We start from the raw sequence: 18,625 nt of genomic DNA on the forward strand, positions 1-18,625 counted from the left end.
TGCATAGCCAGGGGAGGGCTTTTATTATTATTTTTTTAGATGCTTAGCCAGGGAAGGGCTTTCTGAGGGGTTTTCCTAGCTCGTCTCCTGATACTCTCTTATTATTTGAGGCTGGCTGACAGACCGAACTGTGTCCTTCATTTGCTCTCCTGGTGGTGGTGTCTGTTCACCCTTAACTGTGAGCACCGTGAGCGGGAGAGATGGTTCAGTGGCTTCAGAGCACTGGTTTCAGGCTAGGGAGATGCCCCAGTGTTAAGGCACTTGCTGCCAAGCCTGGTGAGACTTGAGTTCAATCCCCAGGACCGGCATGGTAGAAGAGAACCAGCTCCTGCAAGCTGTCCTCTGACCTGCACAAAGTGAGCTGTGGCTTGTACGCACATACAAACACATCCCTAATAATAGTAAATAAAAGGCTAAAAAGAAGAAGAAGAAAGAGCACTGGTTGCTTCTTCCAGGAGACCGATTCAAATTCCCAGCACCCACCTAGCGATTCACAATCATCTGATCCCCACGTCAGTGGTAAATTCATCTTCATTATAGTGTCATAGTTCAGCGTGTCTGTCATACACACACACACACACACACAAATACACATTTATTTACGTTTATTACAAGTGTATATATAAATGTACAAATATGCCTTTGGACTCTTGTTAGCATGCCTTTAGGTTACTATAAATGACTATGATTGGTGAATTAAAAGATAGTCCTGATTGAAGGTTTGATGCTGATTCTAATTTTTAATTGTGGTTTGAAAATACATAACAAAAGCTGGATGTGGTGGCAGCAGATCTCCGAGTTTGAGGCCTGAATGGTCTACATAGAGAACTCTGGGCCGGCTAGGGCTACAAAATGAGACCCTGGCTCAAAAAATAAAATCATAAGGGGTCTAGAGAAATGGGTCAGCAGTTAATTGTGTTGCTCTTGCAGAGGACCAACCGGAGCCTGGTTCCTAGGATCCATGTTGGGCACTTAACAACCTCCTCTAACTCTAACTCTAGGGAACATGGCATTCACACATAAATACTTCTTTTTAATGAATAACAAGATTCACTGTTCTAACTGTTGTATACAATTTGGGTCATGAGTATGTTCACATTGTTATACAACAGCTATCTGGAGTGTTTTTAATCTCATAAAACTAACTCTATACCCATTGGACAGTAACTCCCAATTCCCCCCCACCCCCATTCTGTCCTATGGCCGTTACCATTACACTGTTTATATAAATGTGAACACTTCAGTTATACCTTGCATAAGTGTACTCATGTAATATTTGCTTCACTTATACTGGCTCACTGCATTAGCATCATGTCTGAGTTTCAGCCATGTTACATATAGCACATGATAGAATTCCTTCTCTATAAGACTATAATAATATTCCTTTGTATCTATTTATGTCGCATTTTCCTGAAAAATCTATTTGTGAATGGACGTATGTGCTGCTTCAGCTGGCTGCTTTTGCTGATAATGCCTCATGACGTTATGCACACCTCTCCTCAGGGCCTTGCACGTAACTCATCAGGAAATATACCTGGAGTAGGACTGATGGGTCGAGCCTACGGTAATTTTATTTTTAGCCTAGCTCGGTGGTGGGATGCTTGCCTAGCAAGTGCAGAGCCTTGGGTTTGGTCTTCAGCTCAAAAGCAAAACCAACAAACAAAAAGAACACCATCTTCACCTGCGTAGAGAGAGATCTCTGAAAGGAACTCCCAGGCTGCAGAGCTGGTGACTGTAAACTGCTGTATCTGCTGTAAGTGTGACCCCTCTTTGGTGGCCTGTACGGAGAAGTGACCTCTATGGGGATACTGAGGCACTGCTGGTCAATTTCCTGGACTGTCACACCTCATCTCTAAACGTACCACTTGCACGCTGCCTTCATATCTTTGCCTCTTTCTTCTGGTTTATCGGTCCTTTGTTTGCTGTCCACGAGAAGCACCACGTGATTACAAGCACAGTGGTCGGGGATGAAGATGGGAACTCATCCCACAAGCATCTTGTGCTCATCGGTTTTAGTTACCTGGGCTGAGGAACACCAACTGAGAAAATGCCTCCATCAGATGACCTGGAGACAAGTCTGTGGAACATTTTCTTCATTAGTGCTTGATGTGGGGAGGGCTCAGCTCACTGTGGGTGGTGCCACCCCTACACACGAGATCCTGAGTCCTATAAGAAAGCAGGCTGAGCAAGCCATGGTGAGCAAGCCAGTAAGCAGCACCCCTCCATGGCCTCTGTATCAGCTCCTGCCTCCAGGTTCCTGTCTTGAGATCCCGCTCTGCCTTCCCCTCATAACAGACTAGGACTGTAAGCTGACATAAATCCTTTCCTCCCCAAGTTACCTTTAGTCATGGTGTTTTATCACTGCAATAGAAACCTAAGTAGGACATTGCCCTACCCTGTTTCTGGGTCAGGTTAAATAAACATGGATTGTCTAAGAAGACATCATCGTATGCCCTGATCAAATCATGTCCTAAGTGGCTCCCTTACTTGCAAGTTAACTGGATACTAAACCTTTCCAGTTGAGTCTCCTTATTCCTTCTAATGATTGCCTTTTGTGAATCACCCAGTCTCATGTACAAAGACGCTAGCCACGCCTTTCCTAGAAAGTGTTTTTGCAAAGTGACCGCCTCAAACTTCACCCTTGCTTAAATTCTGACTTTTGTCACCACTTTTGGATTTTGTAATTAAACAGTGTCTGGAGGAAGGGGGCCTCTGAAATTTTCCTTTGTTGCTTTGGCATTTTTCTTTTCTTTTCTTCTTTCTTTCCTTTTTTTTTTTTTTTTTTTTTTTTTGTGGTTTTTTTGAGACAGGGTTTCTCTGTGTAGCTTTGGTGTCTGTCCTGGAACTCACTCTGTAGACCAGGCTGGCCTCGAACTCACTGAGATCCACCTGGCTCTGCCTCCCAAGTGCTGGGATTAAAGGCGTGCGCCACCGCTGCCTGGCAGCTTTGATATTTCTTACAGATGCACTCTAATGGTAGACAGGCCTCCATTTCAGAGACAAAACTATTTACTCTCTCTTGGATCAGCAGTATACCTTTTTTTTTTTTTTCTGGTTTTTTCGAGACAGGGTTTTTCTGTGTAGCTTTGGAGCCTGTCCTGGAACTCGCTCTCTAGACCACACTGGTCTTGAACTCACAGAGATCTGCCTGCCTCTGCCTCCCAAGTGCTGGGAATAAAGGTGTGCACCACCACCACCCGGCATCAGCATGCCCTTTAAGGCATATGTTTTTGTGTATGCATGTTCCTGAAATGAAAATAATAAAAGAAGTGTTCCCTCTCTTTGGTCATGGGGCCAAATAATTCCTGAGAATAATATTTGTTCTCTGTAATGATTCCTGTTTATGACAGTAACAAGCAATCCACAGCACCCACAGAGCAATTTCCTTCAGAGGTGGTGCTCCTGGTTTCCACCTTGAGCCCAGGAACACCTAACGCTGAAGGAGGTGAGTTCCGATTCCATGGATTCCCATTTCATGAGAGGCTAATTGTTGTGAATGTGCCACTGTCATTAGGAACTGTCGTTGTTAAGAACTGGAGCACGGTCTGTGTGCTCAGAGCTCTGGGGCCTGGAGGGATCTGTCCACCTGAGCAAAAGGAACCACCCAATACCAGGATGAGGTCATACAGGCAGGGAGTGCCCAGGAAGAAGGAAGTCAGCAATGTGGAGTCTGGTGATACACACACACACACACACACACACACACACACACACACACACACACACACACACGGAGACACTGAAGTCTAGTTCAGAATTGGGGACTCAAAATTACATACAGAGGGGTCTGGAGAGATGCCTCAAGGGACAAAAATGCTTCCTGAGCAAGAATGAGGACCTGAGGTTGAATCCAAGCATCTGCTTTTAAAAAGCCAGGCATGGCTGCTGTGCCTGTAACCCCAGGTTACAGGGAGAGGGCGACCAGAAGATTCCAGGATCCGGTTGGCCAGACAGCCTAGCCAAAATGGCAAGTTTTGGGTTCTGTGAGAGGTCCTGACTCAAGGGAATTAGGTAGAGAGAGAGACAGAGCAGGTCACCAAACATCCTCATATGGTCTCCATTCACATGCTCATGGGGCCACATATTTACCCACACATGTGAGCATGTGCGTGCACACACACACCACGCACACACCTCCCACACACAAACACGTTATGTTTTTTGTCAAAACATATTTAGCACCCTAGAGTTTTGCTTTCTTTCTTTTATTCCTTCTTTCTCCTTTTTGTTTTATTTTTGAGACACATCTCATTATGTAGCCTTGGCTGTCCTGAAGTTCACTGTGTACACCAGGCTGGCCTCAAACTCATAGACATCTGCCTCTCTCTGCTCCCTGGCTGCTGGAATGTGGAAGGTGTGTGCCAGCCTGCCCAGTTTAATAGTCTTCCTTTCTTTTAATTATTCTTTTAGATATAAAACTGACAACAGGACAATGCATAAGTATGGGCAATCAGACACTCCCGAGAACTCACTTTTGGGTGGCATCTTACCTAACTGGGGCCACTTTCAGACAGGGGGTGTTAGGACGAGAAAGCTGGCTGGAGAGATGGCTCAGTAGTTAAGAACACTTGCTGCTCTTGCATAGAACATGGGTTCACTTCCCAGCACCCACATGGTGGCACATAGCCATCCACAACTCGAATTCCAGGGGATCTGATGCTCTCTTCCGACATGATGCACATACGTACATGCAGGGAAAACACTCACACAGATAAAATACAGTATGTAAATCTTTAAATATTAAAAAAAAATAGAGAAAGCTAATTTTTCCTGAAATGCAGCTTGGCACCAACAGAGACTAGAAGATGAGCAAAACTTGCCTTGTATGGACTTTAAATTATTAGAATACAATTCTGCGGTTATATTTGTCTTTGGCAAAAGAGAAGGCAGGCAATCAGGGTTTTTATGTTCAGATGTTCATGTCATTACATCGAGAACCCACATTGCAAGGAATTTTCAAGACTTGCTATTCCCAGGTGTCTGTAGCCCCAAATCTCTACAAATTTGTTCTTTTTTCTTTCTTTCTTTCTTTCTTTTTTTTTTTTTTTAATTTATTTTTTCATCCTGGCACGATCAGACTCCAGACAACCTAGGAATCGAACCCAGGTGCTCTGGAACACCAGTCAGTGCTCTGAACCACCGAGCCATCTCCCTCCTCAGTCCCTACACATTTGCAAGATGGGTTTCAGGGGAAAATTCTTTACTTATTATCCTTGACTTAAAAGAAGCTTACTTGGCTATGCTATGTCTAACTCACAATATCTGTTTGCCTTCGAATGTACTGAAGGCGACACTGTAATAATAATAATAATAATAATAATAATAATAATAATAATAGAAAAGCTCAATATGTTTGGATAGTATAGCCAGAAAATTCAATGAAATTCCTCATGTGTTTGGAAACGTATTAGCCAAAGAGTTAAGGTCCCTGACTCCAAAGAATGGGCGTTTACTTTGCTATAGAGATGACCCTATTCGCAGTCTCATAAAATTAGAATTTGATAAAAGAACTATTCAAGTTTTGTTTCTGAAAGTTTCAGGGCAATACGCATCTTCACGGAAAACTCAAATATCTCACAAAAGGTAAAATATTTAGGACATACACTAACTCTAGCTAGCAGGCTCTAGAGTCTAGGTCAGTGGTTCTCAACCTTCCTAACGCTTCAACCCTTTAGTACGGTTCTTCATGGTGTGCTGACCCCAACCATAAAATTATTTCGTTGCAACTTCATAACTGTAATTTTGCTACTATTATAAGTTGTAAATACTTGATATGTAGGATATCTGATATGTGACCCCCATGACCCCCCAGGGGTCATGACCCACAGGTGGAGACCCACTGGTGTAGATTAATGGACCTTGGCCTATGGAAGAGAGGAAGCCCTCTCAAATATAGGACCATGTGCTTGTTAAATGACCCCCCAATCGGCCGGGCAGTGGTGGCGCACGCCTTTAATCTCAGCGCTCGGGAGGCAGAGGCAGGCGGATCTCTGTGAGTTCGAGGCCAGCCTGGGCTACAGAATGAGTTCCAGGAAAGGCGTCAAGCTACAGAGAGAAACCCTGTCTCGAAAAACAAAAACAAAAAAATAAAAATAAAAAAGATCCCCCAATCGATGCTCTGTGAGGAAGCCCAATAAACTCATTAGTTCCCCAGAGTGGGATCTACTTTGGCGAAATTGTGCCTTCGTTTGTGGTTGGAACCTTAAAGTAGGGGTAGACATTGCTTATGTCTCCTCTTGGGAAGGACTTTTAGCAACAGCTTGACATGACAACTTTTGGAGATAGCTACGTTATCTGTTGCTGTTATTGTTTCATTTCCCTGGTGCTAAGTTTAAGAATATATTTGGGTGAGGCTATGTTACCACAGGGGAGTGGAGGACAAATGATTCGCTCATGTCTAAATATCCTTAACAATCACATTCTGTGCTGCGTAAACTGTGATGGATGAGCTACCCTGCCTAGTCAAAGTGATGTCTGGAAGTTATGTACAGTTCTGTGTATATAAGCCCGGTAATAGCTGAAGAAGATTCCAGAATGTCTGACGTCATGTATTGCAGAAGGCATGAATATTGGGATGGTTTAGAAGCTTGTACTTCCATCTCTCCGCTGATATTATATTCTTGTGTTTATCTCATAAGCTCAATGTGCAGACTCAAGTGGTGTCTACGGCGTAACACGTCTGTTAATCTGCAATGTCCATTGGTATTTGTCAACGTGGGGCTTTATGGGTAATACAAGTAGGGTAGTGGTAATTGAGACTGTTGCTGTGAATACGATCACTGAGAGAATAAATCAAAGAGTGCAGAGAATGGAATTCTGGGAAACAACAGTATCTAAGATGTAGGTGAAAAAAAAAACGCATTTATGATGTTCAAACCTGAAGAATTGAACAAACAGAAAATTAGGTTGGGTAACAATTGCATGCTGTCCATCGGCCAAGACAGATGTTTCAGAATGACAGTAGACAAGTTTCTCTGTTAAAGGTGAGTACTTCCTCATTGTGAAACAGATAAAAGTCCAGGGACTCGTGGCAGCTAGTGGGTGCTTCGGGAGGGGTGTCATTTTCTTCAGTGATGGGACCTACGGGAAAGTAGCCTCTGCTCGTACAAGCAATCTTAACTTCAGACGCACACACACACACACACACACACACACACACACACACATACATACACACACATACATACACACACACACATACATACACACACATACATACACACACACACATACATACACACACACATACACACACACACACACACACCATGAAAATTAGAGAGAACTTCTTGGGAAAATGTTTCAGCAGAGGGAGAAAGTTTCAGCAGAGGGAGAAAGAATGAGAGACTCAGTCAGGGTCATGGGGACAGAAATGACTAAAACTTACTACACACTTGTATGAAACTGTCAAAGAATAAATAATTAAAATAAAATATTCATAGAAGCAATCAGGAAAAAAGGTGGACTTCCTATTTTCAATGAGATGAGTGAATATAAATAAATAAATAAAAAACACCTCACTGATAATTATGTTTGGAAGTCAATGAAAATCTTTGTCTGAGTGACGACCACTAAAGAGTCTTTATTTAGCTCTGGACAGGCAGAGGCAGATGGATCTCTGTGGGTTCGAGGCCAGCCTTGTCAACATGGTGAGTTCCAGAATAGCCAGAGCTACATAGTGAGGCTCTGTCTCAAAGAAAAACCAAAAATTGCAATTTGATTTCCTCAACTCTACAGAGATGTTAAAGATGAAAGAAAATTATTTTCAGTCAATTGTGCCAAAGCTATTCATAATAAAACCTCAACCCCTTGTGTTAGAATCTGTATTAGTGGTTCAGGTCCTAAATCATTTCAGAAAAGTTCTTGGCCCCTCAAGAGTCGTGTGTCATGGATTTTATCTGAGTGAGTTCCTCTTTCTCTCCGGACACTGAGACTTTGAAACACAAAGCTTATACTGTGAAGCAGCTGAACTTCTCCTAAGTTGTACAATGGACACAAAAGATGAAAATTAGTGTCCTGGGAGTTCTCCACTTCTACCCCATCTGCCAACTCTCTCCTCCTGCCGATGCAGAAACAAAGCTCTCACCTCAAAGAGAGTAAGACCTAGTTCGTTCTGAAGCCAGATATAAATGACCGAGACCAGGAACCATGCCCCAAATACCATGATCCAACATAGTAGAATTTTCATGAAGATTTATAGTAACAAAGCAAAGAAAGTCATAAATCACGGTATTTAAAAAAAAATGCATTGGTGCAGTGGTTCTCAACCTTCCTGTCGCTGTGACCCTTTAACACAGTTCCTTAAGTTGTGGTGATTCCCCCCCCCCACACCAGAAAATTATTTTCATTGCCACTTCATAACTGTTATTCTGCTACTATTAGGAATCATAATGTAAATATCTGTTTTCTGATGGTCTTAGGTGACCCCTATGAAAGGGGTCGCAATCCAGAGGTTGAGAACAGCTTCATTGGTGGCAACATTAGGTGAGTTACAGCAAGAGGAAAGCTTCTGTTACTCGCCTCAGACACTGATAGTGATCACCTGTGGGGTGCTGGAAGTTAGGAATCTGGTGGCACATTCCAAAAAAGCTTTTACTTGATAGTCAAGTCACAAGGATGTTCCGTCAAACGCAGATGACAAGAAATGGCTGTTGGGGGCGTGTGTCGGGGTGTGTGTGTGGGGATAATAAAGATAATTTGGTTCCGGACCGGCAACATTCCAGTTCCTCACAACCAAGGAGTTCCAGTCAGTCATTTTTATAATCCTTAACACAGACACAGCTTCCTTCCCTTCCGATTTCAATCCACACAAACTGGCTTTGCTCATCAGAACAACAACAACCCAAAATTATTTTTGCTTCCTGCTTATTTTGCAACGGAGAAATGTCTTGGGTTAAAAAAAAAAATAGACAAACCTGGATCTTTGAAAAAGCACACGGTAGCTTTTGCCTTGTATTTATTTGGCACTATCATGTACCGATTACCGTATATAGTGTACCAGGCATCATTGTAGGCGATGGAGACCCACCAAGAAATAAGGGGGCAAACAACAGAAAGGGAGCAAAATAAAACACATAAAAGGGAAGTCCAACTTGCTTGAAACTGTCGGCGAAGAAAAACAAGTGTGTGTGTGTGTGTGTGTGTGTGATCTTGTCTCGTAACAGATAAGGGAAAAGGGGGGACGTGTGTGTGCGTGTTTGTGTTTGTGTGTGGTGTGTGATCTTGTCTCGTAACAGATAAGGAAAATAAAGGGGGGACTCCTCCGCAGTTAAATGAACCAAAGGCGCTTTGTACAACTCCGCAGGTCCTCAGGGGGAAAAGGTCGGACGGAGCAAGATGTTGATTTGTGTTACCGGGCGGGGAGACCCCAGGCGGCAGAAGTGAGAGCGAGGGACGAGACAAATTCATTCAAAATGCAGCAAATACTTATAAGCAGAAGAGATTGGAACCCAAACGCACGCAGAGAGACCCCTCCACCCCCCACCCCGCACCCTCACCCTTCCCGAGGAGGGAGCATCCCCAGCTCTCTCCAGGTTACCACCAAGCCGGGGCAGAGGAAGCAGGACGCGCCTGCGCAGCTGTGCCGGGCCACCTGCGTGGACGCCGGGGCGGGGCGGGGGCGGGGGCGGGGGCGGGGCGGGGGCGGAGTCCAGGCTCCCCGGCCTCGGCCCCGCCCCCCTCCAGCGGCCCCCGCCTCGGGATTGGCCCGGGCGGGGGCGGGGCCCGGAGAGCCCGGAAGTGCGGCTGACGTGTCCGGGGGGGCCGCGCTCGGCATTGTGGGCGACTCGGCTAATGGCGTCGGCGAGGAGCCTGGGCCGCCGGGGAGGGCATCGCTGAAGCGTCTGGCCAGCTCGGCCCGGTGACGCCCGCCGCGGCCGGGCCCCGCGGCGGCGGGGAGGGACCTGCCCTCCTTGGTGGGCTCCCGAGCCGGGGCCGGTGGAGCCTGGCGGGGCGGCACGGCGGCGGCGGCGGCGGCGGCCGGATCTGGGCGAGCAGCCGTCGGTGGTGCGGGGCGGCGGAGGCGAGGGGAGGGGAGGCTCTCGGGGCCCGGGCTGCTGCGGAAGGCTGAGGGGCCCGCCGGCTCGCTGCCCGCCTCCCCCGGAGCTGACAGTGCCGCCCGGCTAGCTTGGGCGTGCAGTTGGTTCCCTGATCGCCTAGGACCTGACGGCGGCGGCGGCGGCGGGGGGGACGACCATGTCCGGCACCAACAGCCCCGAGGCTGTGAAGAAGCTGCTGGAGAACATGCAGAGCGACCTGCGGGCCTTGTCACTAGAATGCAAGAAGAAATTCCCACCTGTCAAGGAGGTATGCTTCAGACGGCGTCAGGGGCAAAAACGCGAGCGAGCGAGCGCTCCCGGGTCCTATCAGACCCGTTTCTGCATTTCCCCCAGCCCTACGCCTAATTTTCATTCCGCCAGCAGGTTTCAGTCGGTGGTGGTGTGACCAATGCATGCTGTTTATTAAGTTTCCTTTGAGAGCTCTAAGGGGCATGCGATTTCTTCCTTTCGCCTGTCATGTTTATTGCGGAATGAAGTTCCTGGAGTGAGCCGATTTGGTGAATTCGAGTCAGGTGTATGGCTGCTGAAAAGTGGAACCCGCCACTGTGGCGGAATCTGTACTCCACACGTACATGTACATAATGTGTGTTTATCACTCCCTGGGAAACATTTCCTTCTTGACTGTTATTCAGCTTAACTCTCTGTCTTAATAAGCTAGAGCACGTAATTTACCGCAAATGGTCAAGGCCAACAGTAACTGTCTTAGGCCGTCTACAAGCCATATTCTAGTGGGAAGTTTTGGTTTGGATTAAAAACAAATGCACCTGAATATAGCATCTTGGGTCCTTGAGTTTTGTTTGTTTGTTTGTTCGTTTCAGCTGCAGAATAGAGTTAAAATGTGGTTTTATAAGATTATGGGAGGCCAGGCGTGGTGGCCGAACTTTTCTTCCCTGCACTCAGACACAAGCGGATCTCTGTGACTTAGAGAGAGGACACCAGGACAGACAGGGCTACATAAAGAGACCTTGTCTTAAAAAACTAAAATGATGATGAAGATGATGGAAAATACTCAAAAGAGTATCAGTAAAAAAAAGCTCAACTTAAAATATGCTTATAAAATTTTCCAAATACTGAATTGGTAATTTTAATTTAGTCACTATTTAATTCAGCCATCCCTGACCTTTTTTTCCTCTTAAGATTTTCGTTGAAATATTTTTAAAACTGTGTCCTTTCACATTTTTGAAATAATGGAGTTTAGGGGGCTGGAGAGCTAGCTCAGCAGTTAAGAGCACCTGTTGCTCTTCCAGAGGTCCTGAGTTCAACTCTCAGCACTGACATGGTGGCGCACATCTGTAATTCCAGTTTCAAGGGATCCAACCCCCTCTTCTGGCCTCTGAAGACACCAGGCATACACATGGTGCACAAACATACCATATAGGCAAATCGCTCATATACATAAGACAATAATGAATTGTTGTTTGCATCTTAGATGGTCTTTTAATAAAAAACCTGGAGCCAGATATCAGGGTGAAAGGTGAAAGGTCAGAGAAGCAGAGCAGCCAGCCACCAGTTCTTACCTCTATGAAATCCTTAGCCTAAAGAGAACGAGTTCCTGTTTGATCATGCCTTATGTACCTTTCTCTGCTCAGACATTCCTGGGATTAAAGGCATGTGTGCTTCCCAGTACTGGGATTAAAGGTGTGTGCCACCACTGCCTGACTTCTGTGTCTAATCTAGTGGCTGGCTCTGTCCTCTGATCCTCAGGCAAGTGTTATTAGGCACACAATATATCACCACAATGAATAAATCTAAAAAAAAAAAAAAAAAAGAAATAATATAGCTCAGTGATACTGTAAAAGTAGTTAATTTTTATTCCTGGTGAATATTGCTTAGCATACCTTCAGTTTAACATACTATTTGCTATTAAAAATTACCAAATGAGTTCATATTTCTCCACTTAAAACTATATTTATCTTTATTATAAAAAGTTTTATAATTAGAACTTGACTGGTAAAGTTTATAATTTAGACTTCTAAGGAATCTTTAACTTTTCTGAGAGTGACTTGCAGAATCTGTCTTCAACAAATTCCAATTTCTTTAATGAGCTACTACCCAGAATAAAGACCAGATGTATCACTTTGAGGAAGATACTGTGTTTTATTTCAGATAACCACTAATTTGCTTCGGTGTTTATTTTCTTTGTTGTTTCTATATCATCTGTCTGTTGAAAGTTGTAGCAAGTAATTTTAAAGAATTAGGGTGTTTTACCAGGTATTATGGGTCACACCTGTAATTCCAGCACCCAGGAGGATGGGCATGAGTTTGAGGCCAACCTAGGGGCTATGGAGTGAGATCCTGTTGAAACATCTCCTCCCCTGGACACACACACACACACACACACACACACACACACACACACACACACACACGAGATGGGGGGAGGGGGGAGGAAGAAAATTTTTATTGTAAAAAATTTTCTTGTTTTGAAAACATCAGACCCTAATTTATTAAGAACTGTGACTTGCTGGGCCATGGTAGCACACACCTTTAATCCCAGCACTTGGGAGGCAGAGGCAGGAGGATCTCAGTGAGTTTGAGGCCAGTCTTGTCTACAGAGTGAGTTCCAGGACAGGCTCCAGAGCTACCCAGAGAAACCCTGTCTCAAAACAAAAAAAAACGAACTATGATTCCTCTGTGTTGTAGTCCTTTGGGTTACCCTAAGAACTTAGCTGCTACATACTGTGGTATTTTTATTGGAAAAAAACACTCAAATGTCCAACATATAACTTACAAAGTTCTAGAACTCACTCCATTCCTAATCCCGGCACTTTGATTGATTAATTTTTATTTAATCACTGGCCAGAGAGCTCCGCAGTAATTCCTCCTAGCCTTTGCAGTAATGGCAAGAATCATGTGACTGTCACTAAGAGTGATCTTGTCTGGTCCATGTTCCATAAGGATGTGCTGAGTGAGGATTCTTACTTGGTTAAGAGCACTGCTGCCCTTCCAGAGGCCCTGGCTTGATTCCCAGCACCCATGATGACCCTGAGCTCTCTGTAGCTCTAATTCAAGGAGACCCGATGCCCCCTCTGGCCTTCCCCAGCACCAGGCACACGAGATGCGCACACAGGCAGACTGGGATTGTCTGTCAGGCCTGCTGATAAGCACCTTTACTACAGAGCTGTCTTTAGGCGTCTCCTCTCTGTACTGGCACAGACTTGGTAAAGCATAAATGATGAGCTGTATTTCCAGGCTGTGTGCTTTCAAGCTTTCTGCTGTTCGTTGGCACTCTGGCTAAGGCTTGTGTCTAAACCAGAGGTTGGTTCCCTGGGCCATAGTTCTCCAGTGCAGTTTTTGTTCTGTGTCAGTTGGTGGCTGCTAAGACCCGGTGACAGATTGCCTTTCATTGCCACAGGAGGGTTTTATGTGTGTGTGTTCTTTCATTTGGGATCTGAGGCTGAGGTTCTTGGCTCTCTGGGTGGATTTCGACTTCATTTTCAGGACCATTCACAGTGAAGAATGGAGGTTGGATAATGTAGCCATGCTTGGCTGTGAGCTGTTTTGGTGTAGCATTTTTAGTGCACTGCTATTTCCCCCTTGGTAGGTGTTCTTTCTCTCCTAAGTATAATAGAATAAATTCATGCTTTATATATTGAAATACATAAGAATAGAGACAAGTACTTAAGTATTTGCATTATGTTGATTACTTCATGGCACTGTGCTTTAATGACATAGAAATAAAAGACACTGTCTATGACTTAAAATCATCTTGAGTCCTTTTTCTCTCTCTTCTGTGAGATAGCTTATTGTTAACCAAGTCCAAAGTAGGTTGTGCTAATAAAGTCTAGAGCAATTATTAGTCTCGTAAGTGCAAAACATGGCAAAAGCAAACAGAAATAGAAACTACCTTTATTTTCGTCAAATTAACTGGATTAAATAAAATATAACCTTTATAACAGTGCAGGAACCTTTGCATCTTCTAACATACCACTTTAAATATTTTATAGCTCAGCACACTCAGACTCTAGCATTTAGAAGGCTGAGGCAGGAGAATCTCAAGTTCAACACCAGACTGTAGTGTGACCACAGCACTTGGGAGGCAGAGGCAGGCAGTTCTGAGTCTGAGGCCAGTCTGCTCTACAGTTTCAGGCCAGCCTGGGCTACATATCAAGATACTGTCTCAAAGAAAAAAGAAGAGAATAAAATAAATCAGTACTTCATTTTACACATGAGGTTCAGAGGGGCTCAGTAAGATAGTAGAGCTGGGATGTGGAGGGACTGGATGTGATTCCCTGTGTACCCATCTCTAAATCCTCTCTCCCCATCACAGCACCCCACAAATGCCGCTGTTTCCATTACCTGTCCATGTCATTACTTACTGCTGCTGACCGTTCCCTCCCCCTTGAAGCTTTCTCATTTTGATTTTTGTAGCACACTGTTCATGTGTCTCCCGTCTCGGGAGTCCTGTTCTTTATGTGTGAGTGTATCCTGGTTCGTCTTCAAACCTCGCTTCGTGTTCTTCCCTGTGTACTGCCTGCTCCCCTTGCTATTGGCCTCAGCATGATGCCAGTGGCTCTCTCTGTGCCGTGCATCCTGGTTTTGCTGTGAGCTTACATCTGTGTTTGCATCAGCCCGTGCGGCAGGCACCTCTACCAGCAGATCTTCCGCACGGTGCACATGCAAAGAACTTCTTGTCATGGAACTCTGCTCTGCTAAAAGCAGCCCTTGCTCCCCAGCCTTTGACTCTCACTGTTGCTTCTCCTACTCCTGTCTGGCTGTCTTTTCTCTCTCGATGCTTTCTGTAGTTTCTGGATTTTTTTTTCTTCTCTATTTTCTCATGTACTGTCCCTACACCAGGTTTTAATTTTATGTCTGACTTTTGATGCATATCAATAACGTAAGCAAATTAAATTAGCACCCTTAGCACTCACTCAGAAACTCTCGGTTGCTACCATGTGATTATTAAATTTCTTGGGATGGCATTTCATACCTCCTTATCTTCCTAACTTTCCTCTCTGGCTTCCTCATCCTTACCCACTCTATTTAGGCAATGATCATGTGATCATGTGGAGTCTTCAGAGGTGCCCTTACTTCACCTTTCATTCTGAGGTTACTGTTACTAGTGTGGAATTGACTACTCCCCACCCCACACACCCCCAGTTAGAATTCTATCATGTATTAATCCTACCTGAAATCCTTCCCAACCCATTTATCATTTAAGTGAACTAAATTCACAGGTAATCTTCTCATTTCATTCCTCATCTGCTCATTCATTCATGAGATAATTTTAAACACTTAACTGTGTGCCAAATGGGAGCTGGGTGTTGGGTAAAAGCTCCTCCCAGGCGGGAAGGCTTCTCTGTCTAGTGCTTTCCTCTGCCTTTTCTTTCTTTCTTTTTTTAATTTAAGCTTATTGCGTAAGCTATTTCCTATAACTCTTACATTTTATCTTCTATTATAGTTTTGAGTTTTTCCCCCTTTTATAAGTAAATCCTAAAGGATCTCTAGTTCATCTTATCTATATTTCTAGCCAGTGCTAACTAGATCCTTTATTGAAGTTTAAAATTTTAGGAAAAGGACGGGAAAGAGAAAGGCATACCACATGGATATTTCTAGCCATCTACATATACCCTGCTTTCCAGTCTTCCATTTTACATATTAAAGAAAGTTTATTTCTTAGAAACCATGGGTTTGGAATAAAATGTCACGTGTGGTTTTTGAAACCATAGTTGTAGACTAGTTGAACATCATGGAAGAATATTTTATTTGTTTCAATGTAGTAATTCTTTTATAAGCATATTGTCCTTTAGGGGATATTCTATATCTTTTCAATACGGCTAAGTGTGTATTTGACTTTGCATCTTAGCATTTACCTGACATGGAAAAAGTCTCCAGGGCATCCCCATACTTCCTTTCTGTCTCATGAATACTTTGTATTATCTAAGTTGACAGTAAGTTAAATTTCACATTTTTTAACTTTCATTTCAGTGTTGTGGTCTATGGATAATTAATTTGGGATTTTGAAATTTTTGTTCTAATTTTAGATTGTTTTTCTCACGAGTTGCAGTAGATATATTTATTAAAAGCAGAAGCATGAGTTTTTATGATAGGAAGCAGCCTGTAAAGCCACTTGTTTGTTTGTAGACAGTCGTGTATCCCAGACGGGCCTGGAACTCCTGATCCTCCTGCTTCCATCTCTCGCCTGTTGGGACTGTAGACATGTGCCACCATGCCTGACTTATAAACCTTAAAAAAACTAATCAGTAGTACTTGTAGTAATTGGCATGTTTATTCCTTCTGTAGCATACATTGTTTCCTTCCTTCATTGGTAGTCTACATTCTTCACACAGAACCTTCTGGATTTAGATGAACTAATTAATTCCTATTCACTGAGTGCTTTGGTTTGCTTAATCTAGTTTGAATAATCCCTGATAAGTTAAAAAAAAAATACCACTGGTAGTGGGTAACTCCACCAATGCCATAAGCCAATCAAGATTAAAGTCTAAAGTCTAGATTTTAATCTGAGCAAAGCATTCCCAGATGATGTCAGGGGAAGAGGGGAACCACCAGGCTACTTCCAAGTGGGGAGCCTTAAATACCCTGGGGGTCGGGGTGGGGGGGGTGGGGGGGGACGGGCTGCTTGGCTTGCTTTCTTTGGGTGGGATCTGGAATGGGAGGAGCTGAACATCTGGATGGAGCTTGGAATGGGGCTCCAGCTGGAGACTCCCAACATCCCCCACTTTGGGGCTGGAGAAATGGCTCAGGGGTTAAGAGAACTTGTTGCTCTTACACTTAGGCTTGGTTCCCTGCATCTCCATGGTGGTTTACAGCCACTTAACTCCAGTTCCAGACCCTCTTCTGACTTCTGTATACATGCAGGCAAAACACTTATACACGTTTAAAAAGAAAGTCCACCTTTTCCCGATGCTGCACAACTCACATGATGCTAATGCACACTCCTAGTTAAAAGGGGTGGGGCTTCTAGGTCAGAATCTGCTGACAGAGACTCTGCTCTCGTTGTAGATAGTGTCGTAGGAATTCTGAGGTGTTGAGTGGCTGCAGTTATTTTGTTGCTGAGATTAGAAACAGCTTGAGAATGAACCCTTCACACAACAGCCCGTTTGGAACCTAGAGGAAAGTGACAGAAATAAACTAGATCTGGTGACCTTGTGAATCTGGGCTCAGAGAGCCAGTCAATCCCTCCTCTTTCCCACTTTCTAAGTGGGCTCGAATTTCTGTACTATGTTAACCTTCCATTTAGAAACCTTTCTTATGTAGCTACTTATTTTAAAGGCAGTGTGGTAGGCATTAATAATATAAGGGCTTTTACTAGACTAAAGAAACAGATACAGTAACATTCCCAGTTGTATCCCCTGGAACTGGAGTTACGGATGGTTTGGTTGAACCCAGGTCCTCTGCAAGAATAGCCACTGCTCTTAACTGCTCACCCATTTCTCCGGTCCTGTTTGTTGTTGTTTTGTTTCCTGTTTGTTGTTGTTTTGTTTCCAGCTAGTGTCTCACGTGTAGCCTAACGTGGCTCAGAACTGGCTGCCGTCCAGCCTCTTAGTGAGTGTAGGGTCAGCCACCACACCCAGTGAGTAGATGGAGATTTGTCTCTGGAGACCTCTTTTTCCACATTTTCTAGCTTAGGTAGGCTATGCTAGGGTTAGTGGGGCGTGACCTAAGACTACAGTAGTTGGGGTCAGGGGACCTTGATAGATGTGTTTTGCAAATATTTTTAGTAAAAATTTCTAGCAACACATGTTGTCAGTGAGAATAATAATTCTAAGTACTTTGCTGGATAATAATTTAGTTGTAAAAACTGGAGAACGATGAAGTAGGTCTAATATTAATATCTAAAATAGCAAATAGTCTTTTTTGGTGATTCTTTGAATTTAGGGATGATTTTTTTTTCTTGTTCCCAGTGTGTGTGTGTGTGTGTGTGTGTGTGTGTGTGTGTGTGTGTGTGTGTGTGTGATGTTCATGTACACTCATGACCTGAGTTTAGATCAGAGCACCCACATTAGGTGTCTCAACAGCACTTGTAACTCCAGCTCCAAGTGACGCGGTGCTTCCCTCTGGCCTGTGGTTCCCCAGAAACACACAGACATATAAATGAAAGAAAATAAATCTTTAAAGTATAGAGAGGAAAAAATAGGACTGGCCCCGTTAGTTCAAGGCAGTACTTGGTCGGGGGTGGGGTGAGGGTGGGGTGGGGGGGTGAGGGGATGCGGGGGGTGGATTTGGGGTTTGAGGTGGAGAGGGGAGGTGTGCGCAAAGAGAGGAAGAAATCTTGTTCTTCTTGTTGGTTTTCTTGTCTGAATATGGAATTCCATACAGTGCTCAGGTGTTCCTGGTCTGCCTCAAGGCAGAGCGGGGCATCAAGTAAAGTGCAGTTTGCATGTCAGAACCCAGATGACTGCAGTTTGTTATAAAGATGATAGTGACTATCTGTGCTTTTCATTTTGTGTTTATTTTTTGCACCATAATTCATGTTTATAATAAGTTTTATTTTCTAATTATTTTTCTTCCTACAGGCTGCTGAATCTGGAATAATAAAAGTTAAAACAATAGCTGCAAGAAACACCGAAATTTTGGCAGGTAATTTTTTGCATATAAATTCAATA

At 44.0% G+C, this 18,625-nt stretch overlaps 1 protein-coding gene across 2 annotated transcripts in view; it reads left to right on the forward strand.

Annotated features, from left to right (window-relative positions):
- Positions 1-10,010: 10,010 nt before the first annotated feature.
- The window catches only part of Mon2 (MON2 regulator of endosome-to-Golgi trafficking), a 70,503-nt gene continuing 61,888 nt past the window's right edge, over positions 10,011-18,625 (forward strand). The window contains exons 1-2 of one of the 2 annotated variants that reach the window (XM_006973332.4): positions 10,011-10,305; positions 18,536-18,599. In XM_006973332.4, coding sequence (XP_006973394.2) covers positions 10,195-10,305; positions 18,536-18,599 — 175 coding nt within the window. In that variant the 5' untranslated portion in view covers positions 10,011-10,194. The remainder of the gene's footprint in view (positions 10,306-18,535; positions 18,600-18,625) is intronic. The other variant, XM_006973333.4, reaches the window with a different exon arrangement.

This window comes from Peromyscus maniculatus, chromosome 18, assembly GCF_049852395.1.
Source record: "Peromyscus maniculatus bairdii isolate BWxNUB_F1_BW_parent chromosome 18, HU_Pman_BW_mat_3.1, whole genome shotgun sequence".
In the NCBI taxonomy this organism is placed as follows: Eukaryota; Metazoa; Chordata; class Mammalia; order Rodentia; family Cricetidae; genus Peromyscus; species Peromyscus maniculatus.